Source organism: Gorilla gorilla, chromosome 1 (genome assembly GCF_029281585.2).
Source record: "Gorilla gorilla gorilla isolate KB3781 chromosome 1, NHGRI_mGorGor1-v2.1_pri, whole genome shotgun sequence".
NCBI classification, from domain to species: domain Eukaryota; kingdom Metazoa; phylum Chordata; class Mammalia; order Primates; family Hominidae; genus Gorilla; species Gorilla gorilla.
This window is the reverse complement of record NC_073224.2, coordinates 177,935,803-177,962,457: the sequence shown is the minus strand read 5'-3', so window position 1 is coordinate 177,962,457 and position 26,655 is coordinate 177,935,803. Positions and strand designations below refer to the sequence as shown.

The window sequence follows — 26,655 nt, the reverse complement described above, 5'->3', positions numbered from 1 at the left end:
GAAAAGTTGCTTCCAGGCTTATTCTCTGTTTTCTTGCTGGTTCTCAGGTGGGGGCTGCTCTCAGCTCCTAGAGGTCCCCCACAGTCCTTGTCAGGAAGCCCCCTCCATCCTGAAGCAAACAATGGTGCTTCCAATCTCTGACTTCCTGTCTGTGACCTCTAGGCATTCCACAAAGAATTTAATCGGTTTAGAATTCATTCAAGTCAACCTACTAATTTAAGGATTTAGGATACTGAGGTTCTAAGTGAAATCTCCGGATTTGAAGGGCTTGTATGATTAGGTCAGGTCCAAACTGATAATCTCCCTTTATCTTATAGTCAGCTGTGACTTATCATATAGTTTAATTATGGAAGTGAAATTTGTCTGTAAACTGGGGGCAGGAATTTTGGGAGACTTGTTAGCATTTGGTCTAACACAAATTATATGATTTTTACCAATGTGAGTTTCATTTTTATAACAAAGCAGAATTCAAATCAGGATCCAGAATGTGTGTTTTCCACAAATATAAATATATTCTACAAACAAGAAGCTGAATTAGAGGTATTCTTAGTATGCTTTTGGAGAAAAACTAAATTGAGATCCCTTGAGTAGTTTATTAGTCTGTTTTCACACTGCTATGAAAATACTGAGACTGGGTAATTTATAAAGGAAAGAGATTTAACTGACTTAAGTTCAGCGTGTCTGGGGGGAGCTCAAGAAACTTATAATCATGGCGCAAGGGGAAGCAAAGCACCTTCTTCATGAGGCAGCAGGAAGGAGAATGAATGCAGGAGGAACAACCACACACTTATAAAACCATCAGCTCTCCTGAGAACTCACTCACTGTCATAAGAACAGCATGGGGGAAACTGCCCCCATGATTCAGTTACCTCCACCTGGTCTCTCCTTTGACACGTGGGGATTATGGGGACTACGATTCAAGATGAGATTTTGGGTGAGGACACAGCCAAACCATATCAAGTATTAATGCCACAATTGTAGTTGTTCGTTTACTTAGCTGCATTCCTCACTAATTGCTAATATCATCAAAGGCAAGAATGGTCTTTTATCCATTTTTGTGTACATAGTATAAATATTTGTTAAATAAAGAAATGTATATATTCAAAATAAAGTCAAAGCTATGTAGTTGAGTTTCAACCAATCAAAGTAACCACCAGCCAGCTTAAACTAAAAGGAGAATGTATTGTAAGAGTCCAGATGCCTCATGGACTCTTAAAAAAAGATCCATACAAAAAGGCTCCAGAGATGGAACCAGGGCAGCTCTAGAGATGTCAGCAGAAGGGAATTCTGAACCCCTGTTTATCCTTGAGCATTTCCGTTGGTATTCTTCACATTGCACTCCTGATCTTTATATGTCTCTTCTAAATGTTAAGCCTCTGGGAGAGAGAATTTGCCCCAGACTGAGGCAGGCGTCTGCCCCCTTTATCCAATCTGCTTGAGGGCAGGGCTATTAGTACCTAGTGTAGACATTTTGGCCCATCCAAGGAATCACTGTGAGCTAGGTGGACACCCCAAGAAATGGCCCTTACATGTGGTAAATACTGATAGCTGGCTGACTACAGGCAGCACAGCCTCACTAACTCATGGAAACAGCTCAGAAAGCATGGGGCGGTTTCTGTAATTCTGGTTTCTTTTTTCTGCCTTATTAAGATCACTTTTGTTCAACAGACATTTACATCACAGTACACCTACTCCCTGCCAGGTACCACACTACAGGCTGGAGATACGAAGTAATAAGATCTCATCCTTGTGCGCAGAGTGGGAGAAAAACCAGCACAAGTAATTTTAACAGAGCATGGCAAGTACAGCAATGAGGACACACATGCAGTGTTCCGTGCTCTGGAAAACGGGTCTCACCCTTATCTGTGGGAGAAGTCCATTATCTCTCTCCCAGCAGCTCTTAAAGATAATTATAAAAACACCCACAAACAATTACAATTCCTGACTGTGTTCTCTTTGAGGCACTGGGGCCTAAGAAACTTAGGCTAATTATATGGAAAGGAAAGTTTCACCCGGCTTGATGGCTCACACCTGTGATCCCAGCACTTCGGGAGGCCAAGGCGGGCAGATCACCTGAGGCCAGGACCTCAAGACCAGCGTGGCCAACATGGTGATACTCCATCTCTACTAAAAATACCAAAATTAGCTGCACATGTTGGCACACGCCTGTAGTCCCAGCTACTTGAGTGGCTGAGGCACGAGAGTCTCTTAAACCTGGGAGGTGGAGGCTGCAGTGAGCCGAGATCGCGCCACTGCACTCCAGCCTGGGCGAGAGAGAGAGACTCTGTCTCAAAAAAAAAAAAAAAAAAAAGCTCAATTATAAAGCAAACAGATGTCATTACTTATGAGAATCATAGGATATGAGGACTCGAAGGTTCTCCAGATGTCATTCAGGCCCCACTGCTTGTCTGAAGTGTAAATGCCTTCTCTCCTTTGGTTGCCGTCTTCCTACTTTTCTCTTTAAAATGGCAGCTATGTCAGCTCTCCATGGCTTGATGCTGAGGGATGTGACCACTAACCGTTAAGTAGATTATAAAGGATTATGAACTGTAACTTCTTATAGCAGCTTTCTTCTTTTCAGTGAGAGTAATTGTCAGTTTTCTATTATGTAAGGTTAAAAAAATTTAATATGGACTTTAAAGGCCATTAAAGTCATACTAATTTGTGAAAAAATCATTAAATTGTGAAGGAACAACTTGGCCAATTTGAGCTAACTTGGTTCAGTTCATCATGATCTCTCAATAAGAATTCATGTACAGCCATATTTTTAATGCTGGTAACCTTTGAAAGAGATATGAAAAGTCATCTGTTTAATTACTGCCAAGTATACTCTGCACTGTGAGTTCCAGATCTACAGCAGACATGGCCTGTTGGCTTTAGGCCCTAAGCTGAGCTTTATTGTGTTGTTCAATGGGAGAAATTGAGTGGGAAAAGGAATTACGACTGGGAAAATACTGTTCTTTACCCACAAGTGATGGATTACTTTTTCTATATGTGAGCAAACTACTGAGGAATGGATTGTACTCCCTGAAAAACAATAGCCAAGCCATCTCTTAACATAATAGTGTCTGCTCAAGGCACCTGAAATGCAGTCAGAAAAAACAGATAGATGCGCTTGATACGCTATGTCACTTTATAGTTGTAGTTTTTCTCCCATTTGCTTTGGTTTGGTTCACGCCTAGATAGATAGTCTAAGAATCCAAAAAGCATAGAGCTTGAAATGGCACCTAGACTTCATGTCTTTATTTATACTGTGCTTCATTCCACAAAAAATTTAACCAATTTAGGATTCTTAATAGTTAAGCTACTTACTTAAGGGATCTAGAAACTGAGACTCTGAGAAGTGATTTCCCCAAAGTCACTCTGTTAGTTAGTGGCAGGGCTGGAACTGAGACTCCTACTTTTCTGTATCCTTATTGAAGAGAGTTGTCATTACATCCCACCCCAACCCACCCCACCATTCATTCATTTTTTTTTTCAATAACTATGTTAAGCACAAACACTTGCCAGGCACTGTGTTACCCCTAGATAGTGTCATAGGGAGTAGGACGGACATGAGTCCTGTCCTTGGAATGCTTCCCATCCAGAGAGAAATTCAGATTTGGAGCAAATGTTCACACAAATCAGTTAGGTAAAATATGAAAGGAGCAGACCTATAACAGCAATCATTGTCTAGGGTGCTATGAGCATATTAAGAAGGTCCTGGAAGGCTTGTTTTAGGAAATGACGTTTATGATGAGCTGTGAAGGAGAAATAGGAGTAAATCAGCCAAAGTATTTGTCAAGCAGAGCAGAAGAGAGTAGGGTAAGAGAAGACCCTGAGGCAGGTAGATCTCAGCTCAGCTAAGAAGTGGAAAGAAAGTCTGTGCAGCTGGACTGAGCATAAGTGAGCAAGGGGAAGAAGCACTAGAGGGGGCCAGAGATGGGGGCTGGGACCTCAGAGCTTCCTTATCGATTTGCTCTTGATCCTAAGTGCATTAAGAAGCCATAAGAAGGGGTTAGAAATATGATCAGTTTTGTGTGTTAGAATCATAATAACTTTGCTGGGTGGAGAATGGGTTGGAGAGAAGATGTAACTGGGTTGCTCTTACATGCAGGTGAGAAATGATGATGGCTTATAGATAGGATAGGATGGAAAGAAGTGGAAAGATCCAAGATATGTTTTGAAGGTGAAATTCATGAGACTTAGTGGTTGGAAGTACAGATGAGGAAGATAATTTTCAAGAATGACCCCTGTTTCCTGGTTGAACAACTGGACAGATGTTGTTGACATTTACTCTGGTGGAGAGAATTGGCTGTGGAACCATATGGTGAATGAGTGGGATAAAAAAGCTCTATTTTATTTGAGATGTTTGTAAGACATCTAGTGGAGATATAAAGTAACAGTTGGGTACGCAGGTCCTAGTCCTAAGCTCAAAAGATTTAGGCTAAATATGTGAATTTGGAAGATATCCATATATACAATAGTCTTTGAATTTCAGGGAAGGGAATAATTCACCTAGTTAGAGGTAATTGAACTCACATTGGAGGGGAAGGATGGGTGGGGTATAAATTAAATAAAGAATACAAAAATTAGCCAGGTGTGGTGGCGCATGCCTGTAATCCCAGCTACTCCGGAGGCTGAGGCAGGAAAATCGATTGAACCCAGGAGGTGGAGGCAACGGTGAGCTGAGGTTGTGCCACTGCACTCCAGCCTTGGTGACAAAGTGAGACTCCATCTCAAAAAAAAAAAAAAAAAAAAAGAAGGAAGAAAGGAAGGAAGGGAGGGAGGGAGGAAGGGAAAGAAAAAAGAGAAAGAAAGGCATTTCAAGAAAAGGCAGTGACATGATTAAATCACCAAGGGAGGAATGGTCTCCTAATCCAATTGGTGAAAAGTAAAGCATAAGACGGGGTTGGATTTTGAATGCCCTCCCAAGTCAGGCAATAGCTCTTCTATATACGTGGGTCATATGGAGAGAAATCTGCGAACAGTCTAAGAACTTTACATATCAGCAGGAAGCATTGTTTGTGAGCTTCCTTGGTTTATATTGTGAAACATAAAATCAAACTTCACATAAATCTTGAGATAATTATGTTGGTTGTGCATCATAATGGGTATAATGACTATAAAGGATAGTCATTATCTCCCACAGACCACTGCCAACCATTTGCTAGTAATGTGGTGAAAATAGGTCCAGATAATCAGAACCAGTATTATAGGTTCTGATCACCCTGGTGATGAGGTTTCAGCTGCCACCTACTCTACTCCATTGGGATGAGGAGGAGGAGAATTCACCTACCCACAAAGCATTGTCTGTCTGGAGCTCTGCCCTCCCCCTCAATCACTCCTCCTCATACTCCACCTTGCAGCCCTATTGTAGACACCCCATCATCCTTCATTTGGCAAAACAAAGTTAGAAGCCAAGTGAGGAGGCTGGGATCCTTTCCAGTTCAAAGAACAAAATGCTCCAGACATTAATGGGGCCTAAAGGTTGCACATGGCCATTTGAAAAATTTATACTCTGCAGTGCTGAAAGAGCCAAAGCCTTTCCAAACTTATCCTCTGCAGCACCTGACTTACTAAGTGGGATTTGAGTAACTCCTAGCATCATCACTCTTTGTCACTAATAATTGCATCTTAGTATCCTTTGAGCAACACATTTTTTTTATGCATAGTAACTTTGCATGCTTGGAAGCTATATATATGGAAGCTATATATTTATATATATATATATATTTAATTCTATGATGCTGTGTGTGCATTTTCAACTGAGAACTGAGGAAGTATTTATAATTTGAGCCAGGAACTTAGCATTTACTGTGTACTGATTCTGCCTATTTTAACACTTCACAGAAACGAGGATGCAGTCAATCAGATGGCCGTTACTCCTTTTCCAGTGCCATCAAGTTCTCCATCTTCTATTGAGGTAAGGTTGTTTCTAATTAGCTCTTAGTATATTAGATGGATTTGTCATGAGCATTTCCCCCCAATCGGACATTTTTGATATTCAGTATTTGGTATTCCAAACTCGTGGAAAATTTCCCTAACCAAAATAGAAAGTATTGAGGTATTGATTATAAAGTAATTTTTTTAGTAAATATGTTAGAACCTAACCATATAAGTATTACCTTCCTCAAAGTTGCTCAAGTTCTCCTTTAAGTATATAATTTTGTCCTAATTGGGCGTTTCAGAATTTACAAGAAAATTCTCTTTGTTTATGACTGAACTATACCCCTTTCTTTATGGTTTTGAAATACTTTAATACCTGTGATCAAGGTGTCTTTAAATAATTGCTTTCATCTGTGAATGGCGAAATTACTAGCATAACAAGATTGCTGTAATATTGGTCAGCTTCTGGAGTAGATAGATATAGAATTGTGTAATCAGTTTGTCTCCCCAGCTGAGGAGATATTCCTTCTCTTCTCGTTTTATATTTATTGAATTATTTTTTAACTCCAAAAAGAAATACATGCTTATTGTTACTAATTAAATAGTGCAGGGTTATTCAAAGAAATCTTAATTTTTCTTTCACTACCTCCCTAAGGAAGTTAACGTTCACTATTCAGTATATTTTCATACTTTTTTCTTTGTTTCTGCAGTAAACATAAATAGCTATATATAGTGTCCCTTTTAATAAAAATGTGATTGTGCAATACACATTATTTTTATTCTTTGAACACGTGTTCAGGGTTCTGGGCCGGGGTGGACGGTGGGTGGGATGGAGGCGACCTTGGAGCAGCGCTTAGAAGATACAATGAAGAATCCCTCCATTGTTGGAGTCCCGTGCACAGATTCACTTAATCTGGGTTGCCATGGGACCCTGTCAGATGAGCATGCTGGAGTGATATCTCTTCTAGCCCAACAAGCAGCTAAGCTAACCTCTGACCCCACTGATACTCCTGTAGTGTGTCCAGCATCCGATAATGGGAACATTATGATCCAGAAGCGTGATGGCTTCACAGTGGCAGTACACAAAATGGCCTCTTGATGGCTCGTATCTGTTCTTCAGCAGCCTGTCATAGGAACTCCATCCTACCTTTGTTAATTATCTTGTAGAACTACTAAAGTTCCAGTAGTTAGGCCATTCATTTAATGTGCAGTGGGCACTTTTCTATTTACTTAAGAGTAAATTTCTTTTTAACACTATGGACTGACCTATCAAGATATTAGTAAGAAAGGATCATGTTTTGAAGCAGTTGGTCCAGGTCACTTTGTGTATAGAATTTTGCTATATTCAATAAATCTGTTTGGAGGAAAAAAAAACAAGTGTTCAATGAGTGCATATTATTTGTTAAGCACTCTTTTAGGCATTAGAGATCTAGGTGTGAATAAAAGTAAGGCTTCCCACCAATTCATTATCATCTTTCTCTCTTCATGGTTGAAGACACAAAGATACAAATTAAGAAATAAATAAACCAAAAGAATTATCATATAGTAGGCAGTGCCTTGGAGAGAATTAACGTGGGGAATGTGACCTCTTTCCTGAGTTACAGAGAAGGCTACTTGTGTAGCCGAAACACAGGTTATCAAGAAGGGGGTCTGGTATAAAGAAGGTGATTGATTCCAAAGCTAGCTTTGGGGAAGGAGTACAGGCTTCCTGCTTTAAGGGTAACTGCTTCGCTTTTGGAGCAGAAACCTGGCACTTTTAAAAGGCAGAGGAGGAAATGAGCAACTGGGAGATCCATGTGCTAGCTCCGGTGCCTTATCTACTGGGCAGTCGAGCTGGTGACTGCTGGTGCCTTCTTGTGCAGGACTAGGCCAAAAACTCGCCAGGTGGGAGAGAGTTTCATATCTCTCGAGGCAGTCTCCTGGTTGGGGGGTGGGGGCCCATAGAAATCAGCTGTTATTGATCCAGGCAACCTCCTGGTGAGTGAGGGTTCCTTTCTGGATCTCTCCCAAGCACATAGTTAGATGAACTTGCTCTCTAGGGAGCGTCTGGTGAAGGGGAGGTAAAAGGCTATACTGGCATTTCTTTCTTCCTCTTTCTTCCTTTTTTTTTTTTTTTTTTTTGAAATGGAGTCTCACCCTGTCACCCAGGCGGAGTGCAGTGGTGTGATCTCGGCTCACTGCAACCTCAGCCTCTCGGGTTCAAGCGATTCTTCTGCCTCAGCCTCCCGAGTAGCTGGGATTACAGGCGCACACTACCACGCCTGGCTAATTTTTGTATTTTTAGTAGAGACGGGGTTTCACCGTGTTGGCCAGGCTGGTCTCGAACTCCTGACCTCAGATGATCTGCCCGTCTGGGCCTCCCAAAAGTGCTGGGATTACAGGCATGACCCTGTGTTTGCATTTCTAAAGGGCTGAGTAGGAAGTGGGGAACTGGGGGAAAGAGGAAAGAAGAGAGAAAAAAATAATTCTCTCTTAGAAAAATGGGAGTACTTGGTTACACTTGGGCAAGGTAAAATTTAAATAAGATAAAAATTAAAAGAAAAAGCCAGACATTCAAAAATAAGAGGGAGGAGCCTTCCCTGCTGAGAGGACAGAAATAGCTCTCAGGTGAGAATGAGCTGGGGCGTGTTTGAGGAATATGGCTGGAAGCATCTTAGAAGCTGGGAGAGCAGTGAAATATGAGACAAGAGGGAGAGAAAGGCTGTGTAAGTCAGAGTTAGAAGTTTGGGTTTTATTCTAGATGCAGTAGAAGCCACTGGAAGGATTTAAACAGGGGAGTGAGGTGACCTGATACATAGTTTTAAAGGATCCATTTGGCTATTTAGGGGAAGAAAAATAACTTTTTTCTTCAACCCTCATAGGTTCTTAGTTGGAATGGACCCTTGAAACAAAAGATAGATTAACAAGAGCAAAACAAACAGAAGTTTAATGACATATGTGTTTCTTATATACATGGCAAACACCCAGGGAATGAGTAGTTCTCAATGAGATAGATTTAAATTCTAGCTTAAATAGCATCTTTAACAAAAATGGTAAATGTTTAGAGAAATGACAAGACAAAGGAAGAGGACTTTGTCTCTAGGGGTGGCAACTTGAGGGAAGGCAAACAACTGGCAGATAAAGGCTAGTTGGTATAGCTTGCTCATGTAGATTCCACTGGTGCCATCTCCAGGGGATAAACGTCCTGTGTTATGTTCAGGGGTTAACCTTTGCTCTCCCTGATTCAGAGGGAGGGGGATACCTTTGTCTTTATATATGTATGTCCTGCTTTTAGACAAATAGAGGGAGAGCAGAGGGTTTTCCTGCATCTGCTTCTTCCTAATTGCCTTCAGCTCATGGATCCTTCCTTTTTAGAGTGGCATATTCTCATCTCCCACAGCTGCTAGGTGGGGAGTGGGTTGGTAGGAAAGTAATATGGTAAAAGGCAAAAGCCCCAGTGAGGCCCTAATGTGGCTTGGATGAAGTGTTGGTATTGGAAGCAATGAAAAGTGAGCAGATCCTTGATGTTTTGGAGGTTGAGTCAAACTTGATTAATTAAACGAGGGAGCTGAGGGGAAGTAGAGAGTCATGGATAAACCTAGATTTTTGGCTTGAGCAACTGGGTAGATAGTGGTACTATTTAATAGAGTCTTTCAAAGAATAGCTGTTCTGAAAATTTAGAAGACTGATTTTATTTTTAAAACAAGCAGGCTAGTATGTAAAATAAAAAGTACAAGCTAGCATGTAAAATAAAGCAGGCTAGGCCGGGCGTGGTGGCTCACACCTGTAATCCCAACACTTTGGGAGGCCGAGGCGGGTGGATCACAAGGTCAGGAGATCGAGACCATCCTGGCTAACATGGTGAAACCTCCTCTCTACTAAAAAATAGAAAAAATAGGCTGAGGCAGGAGAATGGCGTGAACCCGGGAGGCGGAGCTTGCAGTGAGCCGAGATCGCGCCACCACACTCCAGCCTGGGTGACAGAGAAAGACTCCATCTCAAAAATAAATAAGTAAATAAATAAATAAAAAATAATAATAAAAAAATAAAGCAGGCTAGTATGTAAAAAATATGTAAAGTATAAATAATGCCAGTCTTAAGTTTCAAGAACATTATCACATATCTTAATCAAATTTGTGTGCCATTATTTGTATTTCATTTTCAAAAATAATGAAATCACATTAGGCATTTAAATGTATAAATAAATAATAAATCCCTTTCTCTAACAGCATATGCTATGCGGGCGATGTTTCTATTGAACCATCACAATTTGATTATATTCTAGAGAGGGCTTTTTAGTTCCACTCTGGACTATTGGCTGTAGTAACTGCTACCAAATGATGAATGCCACCCCTCCTGTGGGCGGTATGTGAAGAGGACACATATCCCTGACCACTTTCTATTCCCTTCCCATTTGCGTATGTGGACCCTCTTAGTATATCTTTTTCCCCCTTAGATGTTTCTATTGAGTACTAAAGCATAACTCATATCCAGCATATGGCTAAAAGAGACAGCCCATTTAAATCATAACCAAATAGATGAAATAGAGCCATATCATTATTAAATTGGACCTGATAATAATAATTCAGTATTATTAAGTAGCAGTTTTATTGTATGTTAATGGTATCTCATATTTATTTCTTTGTTCAGCAAATGCTTATTGAGCTTTTTTTTAAAAAAAAAAAAAAAAGACAAGATCTTTTTCTGTAGCCCAGGCTAGAGCTCTGTGGTGCTATCATGGCTCACTACAGCCTCAAACTCCTGGACTCAAGCAATCCTCCTGCCTCAGCCTCCCAAGTAGCTGGGACTATAGGCACGTACCATCATGCTTGGCTAATTTTTAAATTTTTTGTAGAGACAGGATCTCGCCATGTTACCAAGGCTGGTCTTGAACTCCTGACCTCAAGCAGTCCTCTCACCTCAGCCTCCCAAAGTGCTGGGGTTACAGGTGTGAGCTACCGAGCCTAGTGTCATTGAGCTCTTATTATGTGTCAATGTTCTAGACCTGAAGGGTATCGCAGAGAACAAAATTGTTTCATGCAGTTCTGTGCTAGTAGAGTGAGCAAGAGTGCTAATAAAACACTGAGCAAGAAGTCTGACGATGTGGGTTTTGGTTTTGGCTCTACTAATTACCTGTGGGCATACAACCTTGGTAGAGGCAGTTAACCTCCCAAAGTCTGTCTTTTTCTGTAAAGCCAGGTTAATAGCCTCCTCTGCCTGTGTCAAAGGGTAGTTATGAGGGCCAGGTGTAAAAATATTTTATTCCTACAGCTATATATATTTATAAGGGATTATGATGCAGTGCTTGTGGTAATTATAATACCGTTGGCACAATTCTACAGCATAGTGATGTGAACATAAGCTTGGACGTCAGACAGAGCCAAGTCTCAATCAGTATTCTACCATTTACTAGCAGAGTGAACTTGAGCCAGTTACGCTCTATAAACTTCAATTCCTCACATTTAAAATGGGTTTGATAATAATAATTAATTCTATGGACTTGTTAGAAGTATTAAGTAATGTTTATAAAAGGCTTAGCACTATTCCTGGCACATGATAAGACCTCATTTTTGTTGTGATTGTGCTTATATTATCACAGCCCTCTAGTAGAACTCCCGGCCTCTAGCATCTTCCATTTTTAATAGTTACATACAAAACAGGATTTTTTTCCTTTTAAAAACTAAATTGATAAAAATTGTATATATTTATCATATACAACATGATGGCTTTTTTTGTTTGGTTTTGGTTTGGGGGGGGCAGTTATTTTTTGAAACAGGATCTCGCTCTGTTGCCAGGCTGGAGTGCAGTGGCATGATCTCAGCTCACTGCATCCTCGACCTCCCAGGCTCAAACAATATTCCTGCCTCAGCCTCCGGAGCAGCTAGGACAATAGGCACGCACCATCATACCTGGCTACTATAAGATTTTTTTGCAGAGACAGAATCTCACTATGTTGCCCATGCCCAGTCTGCTGGGCTCGAGAGATCCTCCCACCTCAGCCCCTCAAAGTGCTGGAATTACAGGAGTGAGCCACTGCACCTGGCCAACATGATGTTTTGAAATATGTGTATGTTGTAGAATGGCTAAATCAAGATAATTAACATATGTATTTCTTCCCATACTTATTTTTATGGTGAGAACAGTTGAAATCTACTTTCTTAGAGATTTTCAAGAATACAATACATTGTTGTACATTGTTATTAACTGTGGTCACCCTGCTGTACAACAGATCTCTAGAACTTATTACTTTAACTGAAATTTTGCATCCTCTGACCAACATGTCTTCAACCTTCACCCCATCCACCAGCCCCTGGTCACCACCACTACTCTCTGCTTCTATGAGTTCAACTTTTTAGATTCCACATTTAAATCCCAGAGGGTCTGAATTTCATTCTTTGGTTTTGGAGTTGTTGAAGGCATTTTGAACAATGAAACAATCTGATCAAGGCTGTACTCCAGAAAGATTAGTCTAATAGCAATGTTAAAGACATCTTGAAGAGGGAAACCCAATTAAGAAGCCATTGCTGTCGTCTAGTAAGAGGTACTGAGGGCTCAAATAACTTGGGTTCTGACATACTTATTCCATTTATTGACAGGACAGCCTAAATCTTTTAGAATATCTTCATACAAACAAGGACCTCCTTTTTGCTTTCTTACAAGTTGTGCTTTTTAAAGTACTAACTGAGATGGAACAGGCCTCATAAAGATCAGGGAGGTTGATCATGCAGGGAGTTCCATTAGCATAATTTCCATTTTATTTTAATTTTGCCTTGCCTTTCTAGAATTCTGAGCAGCCTAGTAAATAAGCTCATGTTTGGGGTTAGAAGAAAGAAATTCAGTTTGTCACATGTGGTAAACAAGGTTTTGCAGAAGGAAATATTTGTGAATTTAGGTTGGCAATGAGACTAAAATTATTTTGTGTGTTTTCTAAAAGAATATTGGATTTAGAAAATATGGGAATGGGCCCGGCACGGTGACTCACACCTGTAATCCCAACACTCTGGGAGGCCGAGGCGGGCGGATCACCTGAGGTCAGGAGTTCAAGACCAGCCTGGCCAACATGGCGAAACCCCGTCTCTACTAAAAAAAATACAAAAATTAGCTGGGTGTGGTGGCGTGCACCTGTAATCTCAGCTACTCGGGAGGCTGAGGCTGGAGAATCGCTTGAACCCAGGAGGCTGAGGTTGCAGTGAACTGAGATCGTGCCATTGCACTCCAGCCTGGGCAACAACCGTGAAACTCCATCTCAAAAAAAAAAAAAAGGAAATGTTTTTTCAATCCACAATAACATCCTTAACGAATTTAACTTTTATTGAATGGCTACTCTCAAATAAAATAGCATTCTTGCTATCAAGATTCACTGTTCAGTTTGAAGAAAATTATAGACAAATGGTGGATATTAAAAAAAAAGGAGTTTAAAATAATAAGCATTATCACTTCTGCAATCACTTATGTGGAAGATTTTGGGAGAGCCCAGGGGAGGGAATTTGGAACTTCCCAAAGGTCTGAAAAAGACTAACCTCAGTGGGGGTTGATCTGCAAACCTTACAAGTCTTGCCTTTTCTGTTTGTTCATCTACAAAACATAATTGACTGTGGAATCCACTGACTGTGATCTCATAGGGAGAAGTTGTTCTCCTTAAGCTGCTTGGCTGAGCAGGCAGCTTTGGACAGGTGGTTTGAAGATCAGCAAGAGATGACAGGAACACCCAGGCATCCGGATTAGCTGAGTCATCTTGGGTGCCAACTGGCCCCCATCCGTCAGCCAGATGGTCCTCAAACCACTCTAATTCACTCGTGCCTTAGAAATCACGCTGCTGACCTGTTTTCCCTTTCCCATATCAGACTCTTGGCTATTTTCCAAGCTCCTGGTGAGTGGGGTATTTTGAAGACTCCTTACCTCATGAGCCATTCTGTTCTCAGAGCAGAATCCACATTGTTGTGGCCAGGCACGGGGGCTCACGCCTGTAATCCCAGCACTTTGGGAGGCTAGGACCAGAGGAGTGCTTGAGCTCAGGAATTCAAGACCAGCCAGGGCAGCAAGGTGAAACCCTGTCTCTACAAAAATTACAAAAAATTAGCCAGGCATGGTGGTGCACGCATGTAGTCCCAACTACTTGGGAGGCTGAGGTGGGAGGATCACCTGGGCTCAAGAGGTCGAGGCTTCAGTGAGCTGTGATCATGCCACTGCACTCCAGCTTGGGTGACAGAGTGAGATGGTGAAAAAAAAAGAAGGAAGGAAGGAAGGAAGGGAGGGAGGGAGGGAAGGGATCCACATTGTTGTGTTCCGTACCTCATTTTAGCATAAACATTACAACTTTAGCTCTCCTTGTAATGTAACATTAATGTGAACATCAAACTGTTACAAACTTTAGTTCTCCTAGAAGGTAAATGCTTTATTGCTATCCTCCCTCAATTCCAACTTCCTTTTTGCCTGACTCCCAACTCCATCTAGATTTGGACTTCAAACCCTCCTCTACGGAGTCATCTCCGACTAAGAGGAAAAGAGGGGAGGCGTAGTACAGTTAAAAAGAGTATGGAATTTGAAGTAAAACAGACCTAGGGTGAAAAATGAATCAGGCAGTGGGAATGAATGAGGCCCAGATGCTCGATTCAAGGATCTTTCCGTCCCATCAGGGAGATCAGTTCTGTACATACATAATTAGGATACAAAAGAGATGAATGTTAAGGGACAGAGGAGGTTCAGGTAGAATGTTACAATTTAGAAGAAGGAGAGATGTCCCCCCGGTAAGGAGAAGGAAAAGATACAATGGAACAAGTGGCATTTGAGACCTGGCTTTGAATGATAAATTCTGCTTCATTTGATCCTCTAGTTTCTAAGTGTGGGATGTGGTGTAGACATAGAGGGTATTTTTTGTTTCTATTCACATCTTAAAGGATGCATAGACTATTTGGAACCTAGACTGCTTTGCCCATGTTTTCTTAAATTTTACAGGTTGACGCATCCCTTAAACAGCTGTTTTCTCCTCTACTTTAGTATTCATTTTATAAAGACCAAGAATATCTTATCTTCAATATGCATATTGCTGAGAAATATAAAAGTAAAGATTCCTCTAATTTATTTAAGGAACACTTTCCTTTCCCTAAGGGGACATGTGCATAATTAGATGAATGTTTTCAGCTGACCCCTCTTCATGTGAGAATCTCTCTCTTCTGGGACCAGAGGTGGTGGCCATTTGCAGGGTTACTAACGGAACCTGTGGGTTTGTTCTACAGTCTAATGTGCTGCAGTTACAAACATTAGCTATTTCTCTTTTTTTGAGACGGAGTCTCTCTCTGTTGCCCAGGCTGGAGTGCAGTGGCGTGATATCGGCTCACCGCAACCTCTGCCTCCTGGGTTCAAGCCATTCTCTTGCCTCAGCCTCCTGAGTAGCTGGGATTACAAGCACCCACCACCACGCCTGGCTAATTTTTTTGTATTTTTAGTAGAGACAGGGTTTCACCATCTTGCCCACTTGAACTCCTGACCTCGTGATCCACCCGTCTCAGCCTCCCAAAGTGCTGGGATTACAGGCGTGAGCCACTGCACCCAGCCCAACATTGACTATTTCAAAGCTCCACTTGGCCACCATAACCTCGCCAGGCCTTCTTCAGGGGCTCCCACAGCTTGCAGAACTAGACACACTAAGGAATTTGGATATTACAAGTTTTCCATAGATTAAATACTGATTTTTAAAGAGTAATTCCTTTGTTCAGAATTTCTGTTTCTAACACTTACATTACCACTGTCAAAAATGCTGAAAATCTGTGTGTTTTCAAGATGTATTAACTTGGGTATGTTTATTTCACATGGTAACTCCTTGATTTTCCAAAATTCACTGAGAAGAGGATGTTCTATCTAATACAATTTTCTGGTTAAAAAAATCCTAAGACACGTTTTGGAAAATCCATGGTCTATTAACAATAATTTTTTGAAAGATTGTGAGTCTTATCTTCTGTAAGATCAGTTGTCAACACTCAATACTGAAAAGGAAGAATGAGAGAGAAATGAGAGCATCATTTATTGAGGGCCTAGCATGGCCCTTTCCCAGCTTTGAATCTTAGATCTACCTTTTACTGCCTGGAGTTGTTTAGCAAGTTATTTAAAATGTATCATTATCCTCATTTATGAATTGGGATCATGGTGGTACATACCCGTAGCAGGTTATTAGGAAGACTATATGAGATAGTACAAGAATAAAGAATCTGCTTCAACAAAAAGCTAGAAACAGTTCTGTCAAATTCACATGGAAACAGAGAAAGAAAGAAAAGGTCGGGCGTGGTGGCTCACACTGTAATCCCAGCACTCTGGGAGGCTGAGGTGGGTGGATCACTTGAGGTCAGGAGTTTGAAACTAGTCTAGCCAACATGGCGAAACCCCGTCTCTACTAAAAATACAAAAATTAGCTGGGCCTGGTGGTGGGTGCCTGCAATCCCAGCTACTCGGGAGGCTGAGGCAGGAGAGTCGCTTGAACCCAGGAGGCAGAAGTTGCAGTAAGCTGAGATCGTGCCACTGCATTCTAGCCTGGGCGACAGAGCGAGACTCTGTCTCAAAAAAAAAAAAAAAAAGAAAAAGAAAAAGAAAAGAAAATAGTAAATTATATTTAAAAGCTAGAAACAAAAGTTAACTGTACCTGGTGTTATGCAAATGGATATTTTACATATTAACTCATTAATCTTTTAAAGCAACCTTATAGGGTAGTATTTTTAATCTGGTATTTTATCTGCACTTTAAAAACAAGTTAAGTTACAGGTTGAGCATCCCAAATTTGAAGTTAGAAATGCTCCAAAATCTGAAACTTGTTGAGCACTAACATGATGCTCCAAAGAAATGCCCATTGAAGCATTTTGGATTTCAGATTTTTCATTTTGGTTTTGGGATGCTCAGCTGGTAAGTGTAATTCAAACATTCCAAAATCTGAAAAAATTTGAAGTCCAAAACATTTCCAAGCATTCTGGATAAGGGATACTTAACCTGTACTCAGGTTTGAAAGCAACTTGCCCCACGTCATATAATTCTAAGTGGAAAAGTTGAGATTTGAACCCAAATATGCCCAATTCTAAAGTCCATGCTGCTTGCTTTCTTTAATTTTTTTTTCTTCTTTTAGGTGTTTCTCATAGTCTCCCCTTACTTTATGTTTAAATATGCAATCGTATGTGATAATTCTTCTGTAATCAAACAGTATAGAAATAATTAATGCAAAAATTACCCATTCCCCAATTCCACTCCCCAGAAGTAAGCAATCTCACACACACACACACACACACACACACACACAGAGTATTTTTTTTTCTGAAAAGATTATCTTAATTATATTCACTCAGTGGTGTATAAAAATTCCTTTCTCCTTGACATTACCAATATTGAATGTTCTTTTCCTATTCTGTTGTCCATTTGATAGTTGAAAGAATGCTCTCTTTACTTTAATTGCATCAAATTATGAGTGAGATTGAATGTCTCAAAATCAAAACTATTTTCCCTATAAACTATTTCAACCAAATTTGTAGTAATCCCAGGATGGTGGTGATTAAAAATAAAAGTCCAGGTAAGTACAATGTGGATATTCCATTTGTCATCCTTATCCTTCCTTATATATCCCCAGAAAGTAAAATAACTTCTAGTTAGTTAACTATAACATTTAATATGTCACAATTCAATTGAGGAGATGCCTAATGTGTTTTAGATTTTTAGTGGTATGTATTATTGCCAGGTGTCTCATTTATGTAAATACATATTTTCAGGATTCTGCAGGAAAAAGTCACGAAAGAAAACAAGTACTCAGTGCATTCATTAGTTCCATCAGTGTTAGGTGGTTTCCATGTGCCAGGCATGGTGATGGGACTTGATTTCAGAAACCAAAAAGACACACTTTGGGAGGCTGAGGCAGGCAGATCACTTGACGTCAGGAGTTCAAGACCAGCCTGGCCAACACAGCAAAACCCCATCTACTAAAAATACAAAAATTAGCCGGTGTGGTGACATGCACCTGTAGTCCCAGCTACTCAGGAGGCTGAGGCACAAGAATCACTTGAACCCGGGAGGCGAAGGTTGCAGTGAGCGGAGGTCGTGCCACTGCACTGCAGCCTGGGCGATAGAGTGAGACTGTCCCCCCACCAAAAAAAAAAAAAAAAAAAAAAAAAAAAAAAAATTCGTTTATTAAATTTTAAAGAAACATTTTTTTATTAAATAAAAAAATAAATAAAAGAAATCAACAAGATAAACCCAGTCTCTTATCTCAAACAGTTTAGTCATATACAAAAAACAGTCAACTGACTCAGTGAGAAAGCTTGGGCTGGAGGTAACAGAATGGCTAACTCAAACCGGTTGAAGCAAAAGGAAATGTATTAGCTCTCACAGAAGGTGGTTAAGGATAAGGCTGGGCTCCAAGTTTGCTCAATCCAGTGACCTAGTTTTGCCAGCAGAGAACCAGTTCTTTCTATTTCTACATTTGCTTTGTAACCCACAGGGTCAGCCTTATCCTAAGGCTGGTTCCCTCATTGTCATGGGACGGCCGTCCATGGAAACTTGGGCTCATGCTCTCTTGTTAATTTGGGAGGTATAGGGACTTCTTGCAGCTCTCTTAAGACTAAAGAAGAACTTTTCCACACATCTCCAGCAAACCTCTCCTTATATTTCATTGGCCAGAACTGACAAAATCTATTCCTGATCTGCCCATTCCGGACAAAATCACTGGGAAAAGAAAAAGACTATCCTAGGCAATCAGGCCTACACCTGAAACAGAGGGTAGGGACCAGCTTTCCCTAAGGCCTATCTGTGAGCAGCAGAGATAGATGCCTGAAACAACAACAACAAAGCAGTCTTCTGCTAGAAAGAAAGAAACAGAAAATACTTCCTCAGAGGAAACAATATCCACCACAACCATATGATGAACAAATGACATTGAGTATCTGTACAATTCGAGGGAGTGTAAGTGAAGAATGACATCTTTGCCATTTTCTTTTTAACGTTCCATAGGATCAGAGCAGCACCGAACCTATTAGTAGTGAGGAAGATGGCAGCCTCGAAGTTGGTATTAAACAATTGCCTGAAAGTGAAAGCTTCAAACTGGTGAGAATCTTGAGTATTTTTCATCCTGTATTCTGTTTAGGGATGTATCACTTATGTTTTGTACCACCTTGGAAAGAACCACCTATCATGTTTGCTTCTCTCAGGAATCTTCGTCTGTGAGACGAGAAGCTATTACATGTAGTGAGTGACCCATTGACTCTGAAGAAGAGCATCTTCTCTTACCTTGGCAACACTTGAATTGTGCTGTCTGGGATTAAGGAAGCAATCTCTCCTTTTTGTTTTTGTTTTTGTTTTTGGTTTTGGTTTTGGTTTTTGTGATGGAGCCTCACTCTGTCGCCCAGGCTGGAGCGCAGTGGCTGGAGCACAGTGGTGCGATGATCTCAGCTCACTGCAACATCTGCCTCCCAGGTTCAAGCGATTCTTTTGCCTCAGCCTCCAGAGTAGCTGGGACTACAGGCGCACGCCACCATGCCTAGCTAATTTTTATATTTTTAGTAGGGACGGGATTTTGCCATGTTGGCCAGGCTGGTCTTGAACTCCTGACCTCAGATGATCCATCCGCCTTGGCCTCCCAAAGTGCTGGGTTTACAGGTGTGAGCCACTGTGCCTGGCCTGCAATTTATCCTTTATATCTGGTTTAATATTGGGTTTTTATAAGGCCAGAGCTGTGCTTAATTAGTCCTGGAGGCACAAGAAAAAATGTTAAATTTATTCCATTGATTCCAAGCAAAAGATACTTATCCAGGGGCTAGGGCATTAGAAGAGAGGCAGTTTTAGAGAACTCTTTCTCCTTATGTACCCTAATGTTTGATATTTTGTTATTTAATAGTTATTGAACATTTGTTGCATATCAGACACTGTGCTGTGTTCTGCATGCATTTCCTGTTCTTTGATTTTCCTACACGTGAGGAAACTGAGAGTTAGAGAAGTTAACTAACTTGCCAAAGGCCCCCAGCCAGTATGTGATAGGCTGGGAGATGGCTGCCCTACCCTCTGACTCCCATGCCTTGGCTCATCATCTGCTTTTCTATTTTGTAGCCCAGCACTTCCAGGGTTAGACTACAAATTCTAGAAGAAATGTAGGCTTTTTTCCCCTCTGTGTTTAAAAATGTCCTACAAATCTCAAAGAATTAATCACTTAGGAGTGTCATCTAACTCTGATTTTATGACAGCCCAGAGTTGTTCATTTTACTTCAGGGCATTTGAGAAATCATCCATTTATCCTTTTTCAGGTTTTGGAAAATATATCTTGTGACTGCCACAGATTGCATATCCTAGAAAGTGAGCTTATTCTGGCTGAAGGGAAAGAATGTTTCAGCAAGAGTGGAAATTGTAATGGGCCACTCATGAATAAATCCTATGTGGGAACTGAGACCCCTGGCATTAAGAGTAGTAGCAGTTTATTTACCAGAGATTGACTAAAAAAAAAAAAAAAAAAAATGACCAGGTACAGTGACTCAAGCCTATAATCCCAGCACTTTGGGAGGCCAAGGTGGGCAGATCACCTGAAGTCAGGATCTCGAGACCAGCCTGACCAACATGGAGAAATCCCGTCTCTACTAAAAATACAAAAATTAGCTGGGCGTGGTGGTGCATGACTCTAATCCCAGCTACTCGGGAGGCTGAGGCAGGAGAATCGCTTGAACCCAGGGGGAGGCAGAGGTTGCGGTGAGCCAAGATCACGCCATTGCACTCCAGTTTGGGCAACAAGAGCGAACCTCCGTCTCAAAAAAAAAAAAGAAAAAAGAATAATGGCAGTAAAAAATTGTAACTTCCCTTTCCAAAAGGTAGAGTGCATTTTTGCACTAAAGGGAAATGAGGAACAGCAACAAATTTCAAACCGAAAGCCCCTTTACTTAAAAATATGTTAACTTGTTCTTTTTGGCACTATGTCTCCATAGTCAGGTTAGGGGAAAGACTTTTAAAGCAACAGAATTTTGTAGGTAGGCGTCCCCAATTTCATCCACAGAGGAAATGGTAAAAAGAGTGAGAATACTCTCTTGCTTGCTGGAAGAGTCTGGTAGTCCCAGCCAGGCTCATGTGCAGGCCAAAGGTAAAAGCCATCCATCATCCACTCCCAGTTCCCAAGTAAGCAACACCAGTGACAGGGCTGCAGGTGTCAAGACAGTTGAAGAGGCAGAGGGCCTGGAGGCCTGAGGGTCGTTTTTAGATAATGTTTCATACTGCACTTCACCAACAATTGAAGGCTTTCCCATACGCATTGACTAGTGTCTGTCTTTTTCCCCTCTGTTCCCTTCCTTACCCACCATCTCTCCTTTTGGTTCTGGAGTTTCTTAATCACTGTTTGCAGTAGAATCTCTGCATGTTCTAGTTCAGAAAGGAAAGATAGCCTGAATTTGGACAACTGTTATAGCATAAATATAAATGGCCTGGCATAAAGTATTATTTAAGAGTGTCTGGCTGGGCACAGTGGCTCACGCCTGTAATCCCAGCACTGTGGGAGGCCAAGACAGGAGGATCACCTGAGGTTGGGAGTGCAAGACCAGCCTGACCAACATGGAGAAACCCCGTCTCTACTAAAAATACAAAATTAGCCAGGCATGATGGCGCATGCCTGTAATCCCAGCTACTTGGGAGGCTGAGGCAGGAGAATCGCTTGAACCTGGGAGATGGAGGTTGCAGTGAGCCGAGATCGCGCCATTGCACTCTAGCCTGGGCAAGAAGAGCGAAACTCCGTCTAAAAAAAAAAGTGTCTTGAAGAAGTCACTTGACCTCACCAAACCTCAGTTTCCTCAGCTGAGGAATGACAGTAATTAGGATGCTATTAGGAAACAAAGGGGCTATAAAATATAAATCACACAGAAGAATATAGGGCAAATAGAGCTTAGTAAATTCATTTCATTCATTCAACAAATATTTGCCGAATACCACTATGTTCCAGGTACTGAAGATACCACAGTGAACAAAATGTACAAAAATGCCTTCCCTCATGGACTCATTCCACAGTTGGAGGGGGAAGGAAGATAGACAGTACATCAATTAGCAAAATGTTGGATTGAATCATATGAAATTGCCATTTTGGTAGGTAAAAATTTCATATGGTTCAACCTAGCATATACATAAATGTCATTGTCTTGTAATGAAGTATTAATTCAAGACAAGCCTAGTTCAAGACCAGCCTAGGCAACATTGTGGGCCCCATTTTTATTAAAAAAAAAAAAAAATAGAAGAAATTAGCTGAGTGTGGTGATAAGCACCTGTAGTCTCAGCTACTCAAGAGGCTGAAGTGGGAGGATTACTTGGACCTGGGAGGTTGAGGTGGCAGTAAGCTGTGATTATGCCACTGCACTCCAGCCTGGGTGACAGAGTGAAACCCTGTGTCCAAAAAAAAAAAAAGTTATTTTCAGAGCTGAGGCTAAGCCGTGGCCTATGCATACTCCAGTGCTATTTTTAGTATATTCAGTTGGTTGGCTTTGGACTGTATCTCAGTAGCCCTAGATGCATAGCCAAGGAGTTTATAATAATTTCAGAAGGTATTCCATTTCTTTAAAATATTTTTAAAGGGGGAAATAACTTTTTTGTAGATCAGTTGATGGTTTGTGAAACATAGATTCTGATTGTGAGAGACTGGAGGCAGGGAAGTGTCTGGTATCTATTTCAGAAGTCTAGATGAGAGCCTGTTAGAAGCCTTTTGAAAAGAACTTGAAATGAAAGTACTTGCACAGAGCTTTCCAATTTGCAAAACAGTTTCATCTATAATCTCATTGGCTTAATTTTTTCAATATTTAAGTTTTTTCGCGGGGTACGGTGACTCATGCCTATAATCCCAGCACTTTGGGATGCTGAGGTGGGGAGATCACGAGGTCAAGAGATCGAGACCAGCCTGGCCAACATGGTGTAACCCCATCTCTACGAAAAATACAAAAATTAGCTGGGCATGGTGTTGGGTGCCTGTAATCCCAGCTACTTGGGAGGCTGAGGTAGGAGAATCACTTGAACCCCAGGGGCAGAGGTTGCAGTGAGCCAATATCACACCACTTTACTCCAGCCTGAGTGAAAGAGCAAAACTCCATCTCAAAAATAAAAAATCACCCATTGAAGCCAGGGCTCAAATTGGAGGTTACTACACTTTTTTTTTTTTTTTAAGTCTCACTCTGTCACCTGGGCTGGAGTGCAGTGGCGCTTTCTCAGCTCCCTGCTCTGCAACCTCCACCTCTGGGGTTCAAGCAGTTCTCGTGCCTTAGCCACCTGAGTAGCTGGGAATACAGGCATGCGCCACCAGGCCTGGCTAATTTTTGTACTTTTAGTTGAGACAGGGTTTCACCATGTTTGGCCAAGCTAGTCTGGAACTCCTGGCCTCAGGTGATCTGCCCACCTCTGCCTCCTAAAGTGCTGAGATTACAGGCGTGAGCCACTGTGCTGGGCCTGAAACCTCAACTCTAATCAAAGCTAAGAACTAGAGTTGCTTTGTGCTAAGAGAGCGTATGAAAGGGGATTTGACCTTGAGAGGGAGGGCTACCCTGGGGATGAATTTGAAGGAGAAGCTGACAATAATTGGGAATGGGACAAAGAAGAAAACAAAGGAAGGTTTTAGGCAACCTTAGAGCCTCTGAGAGTCTGATGAACTGAAAGTCTGTGGTTGCCAGATTGGTGAGATGGAAGCGAAATTGGAGTGGTCAGCAGCAGCCAGGCCATGTTAAGCACTGTGATCTCCATGCTGATGGCAGTGGGAGGCCACAGAGGTCTGCAGGAGATGACTCCCAGTTCACTGTAGCCACAGTGTGGCATCAGATAGAACAGGCCAGAGCGGACGCTGATGCCCTGGTTGAGAGTTGATTGCAGCACTGGCAGTCCATGAGAGATGGTGGAAACAATATATATTCTCATGTTTTGTCTTTGCAAAAATCATGTAAAATAAATATGCTTGACTCTTCAGCAAGGCAATGTATGGGTTTACTAGGTAAGTTTCACAGAGAGTTGTCAGTAAAATAATTGACGTTTCTTGCCCCCAGTATGTAAACCTTGTGTCTGTAAGTGTTCTTTAAAGCTTTCCTCTGAATGCAGGTTTAGAGCTATTTAAATGGCAAATGCCATAGCATCCGGGGCTTCAGAACAACCATAATCCCAAAGCTTGGCCAGGAGCGCAAGAGAACTGTGTTAGAATTGCCCTGGACAGATGTGCTTACTGTACTTCCCTCATTTTGTACAACTGCATAACAGCAGTGGGCTCTATATGTCAAGTGACACTTGTCATTACAGACCTGGTTTGTATACAGCTGCCTCAAGAACTCTTTAGATTTTTAAAAAATATTCAGAATGTTATGATTTTTCAAATTTTCAGTGGTATTTGTCTTTACTGTTGTCTTTCATTGTGAAATATAATTTCTGACCCTTAGGGCAAGAATACAAAAATGAGAGTATTCCAGTCTACTCAGGGCAGCATTCTTCTTGGAGTTTCTTTGTGGAGATTTTAGAATTTACAGGATAGAAAGATGCCTGAGGAAGCATGAATTGTTTTCAGAGGTAACTTACCAGTAACCTAAATGAGCTGTGACATGGAAATGCACACTGCAGCTGACCGTGCATTTTACCATTTCAGAGTCCTTGTCAGCTAGAATACCAACATTTTAGAAGCATTCTTTACTCTCCACCTTGATACATTTGATCCTTATAAAAAATTTAAACATATTTATTAAACAGGGTCACGTGTTACAGATAACACCTGTATTGCCAAATGGACTGGGAACACTTGCTTTTCCAGATGAAAAAGGCTGTCAGATACAAATCATAGGCTCTGAAGTCTGAACAGACTTAGATCCTGCCTGTGGGAAAGGGGCTTATCCTGTCTGCCTGTGTTTCTTCATCCAAAAATTAGAGAAGACAGTGCTCACTTCTTTGTTATAAGGATCAAGTATGATTTTGTATGTGAAATTTCTGACACAGCACGTGGCATGCAGTAAGAGCTCAGTTAGTGGTAGCTATCATTAATACCAGATTTTGCCTATATGAAATGTAGGTGTGCCAGAGCTCTCATTATTCAGTACACATTTTGTTAGAATCTGTGCAGCGTTTCAAGCTCTAGGCATGTAAAGATAAGTAAGACCGCTTTCATGTCCAGGAGCATGCCACACTTGGTCTAACGCAGAGGTCACAAGCTGGTTGTTAGGAGTCAGATTCAGCCCACAAATGTGTTTCATTTAGTCTGTGCAACATTCTTAAGATTTTTGAGCTAAGTTTTATGAATCAGGAGATTTTGCGTAAAAATCCAGGTTTCCATTTTCCACTGGAAATGGACCAGCATTCCAAGCCGCCCTTCAATTATGTACTCCGAGTTTATCTCAGTCCCTGCCTTTTCATTCTTCTCTAATGCAGCCTGCTTCCCTAATGGCATCACCTGTAGGTCCTCACGTCTGCATTCCTAGCCTAATCCTAGAGACAGAACTATGGGCATGCAGATATAGTAGCAGAAAGTGAAAACCACCAAGTCAGCAGGGGTTGGCTGGCAGAGGGCCTTGTGGACCAGGAGAAAGGACTTTATACCAAGGGAAGCCTTTGAAATGGTTTTCAACAGAGGATTATAAAGATGAGATTAACCTTTTGGAAAGATCCTTCTGGGTGCCCTTTGAAAAATCGGTTAGGCACCCAGAATTTGGGAGGCTGAGGTGGGCAGATCACTTGAGGTCAGGAGTTTGTGACCAGCCTGGCCGACATAGTGAAACCCTGTCTCTACTAAAAATACAAAGCCAGGCATGGTGGCACACATCTGTAATCCCAGATACTCGGGAGGCTGAGGCAGGAGAATCGCTTGAACCCGGGAGACGGAGGTTGCAATGAGCCGAGATTGCGCCAGTTCACTCCAGCCTGGGTGAGAGAGCAAGACTCCATCTCAAAAAAAAAAAAAAGAATTGGTTAGATACTTTGGTCAATTTTCAATTTTGCAAAGAAAATTATATACATATAAAATATAAAGAATCAGAAAATGTCAAAACTGAAGTCAGGAAGAGAATTAAAAAGCTATTAGAGTAACTGAGATGAAAGTTAATAATGACTGAAACCAAGGATCTGGCCATTAGGACAGAGAAATATGGACAGATTTTCAACATATACAGGAGTCAGAATGGATGGGACTTGATGGTTACGTAGATATGAAAGTTGAAGAGGGAAGAGGCAAAAATGATTCTCAGATACATCATGGGCAGCTGACTGGGTGGCTGGTTGATGCTATTTACTGAGAAAAGAAACAGGAGGAAGAGCAGATTTGTGTGGGAAGAGGATTACCTTCATTCTTGTCTGTTTTTAGATGTCTCTGTAAAACAAGAAATATATCTGTCACTATAATGGGCACTTTAAAATATGATCTCATTTATCCTGATAGAAACAGCAATAATAATAGCAATACCATCCACCTGGACTCTGTGCTTATTTGTTAGGAACTGAGCAGAAACTGTTGCTCTCCACCTCTGTCCTTCCCGTAATGAAAGCGTTAATATTGTCGTCATCTCCATTTTGCAGCTGAGGGACCAGAAGTTAATGCACGTGCTCAAAGACTTAGAGCCTGTGAGTGTTGTAATAAGGATTCCGAGCCTTATGGATTTGACTGGGCTGACTTTTTTTATTTTTAATTTCAACTTTTATTTTATTTTTTATTTATTTTTTGAGACAAGGTCTTGCTCTGTCACCCAGGCCGGAGTGTGGTGATGCAAACATAGCTTCATTGCAACCTCAAACTCCAGGGCTCAAGCAATCCTCCTGCCTCAGCCTCCCAAGTAGCTAGGACTACAGGTGCACAGTACCATACTTGGCTAATTTTTTTGTATT

The 26,655-nt window shown here is 41.2% G+C and overlaps 2 protein-coding genes across 9 annotated transcripts in view; both read left to right on the top strand.

The window, feature by feature from the left end:
• Positions 1–26,655, top strand: part of PATJ (PATJ crumbs cell polarity complex component) — a 415,136-nt gene that overhangs the window by 285,447 nt on the left and 103,034 nt on the right. For 6 of the 8 annotated variants that reach the window (XM_055362067.2, XM_031012337.3, XM_031012336.3 and 3 more), the window contains 2 exons: positions 5,833–5,905; positions 18,823–18,915. In XM_055362067.2, the coding sequence (XP_055218042.2) occupies positions 5,833–5,905; positions 18,823–18,915 (166 nt within the window). The remainder of the gene's footprint in view (positions 1–5,832; positions 5,906–18,822; positions 18,916–26,655) is intronic. The other 2 variants (XM_063698171.1, XM_055362138.2) reach the window with 1 other exon arrangement.
• LOC129526804 (ragulator complex protein LAMTOR5-like) lies at positions 5,920–7,940 on the top strand. The gene has a single exon (XM_055362279.2). It carries the CDS (start codon positions 6,698–6,700, stop codon positions 6,965–6,967), a length of 270 nt encoding a protein of 89 aa, XP_055218254.1. The 5' UTR covers positions 5,920–6,697; the 3' UTR covers positions 6,968–7,940.

Excerpts from the sequence above, each read along its gene's own strand:
- LOC129526804 (XM_055362279.2), top strand. The coding sequence starts at position 6,698 with ATGGAGGCGACCTTGGAGCAGCGCTTAGAAGATACAATGAAGAATCCC.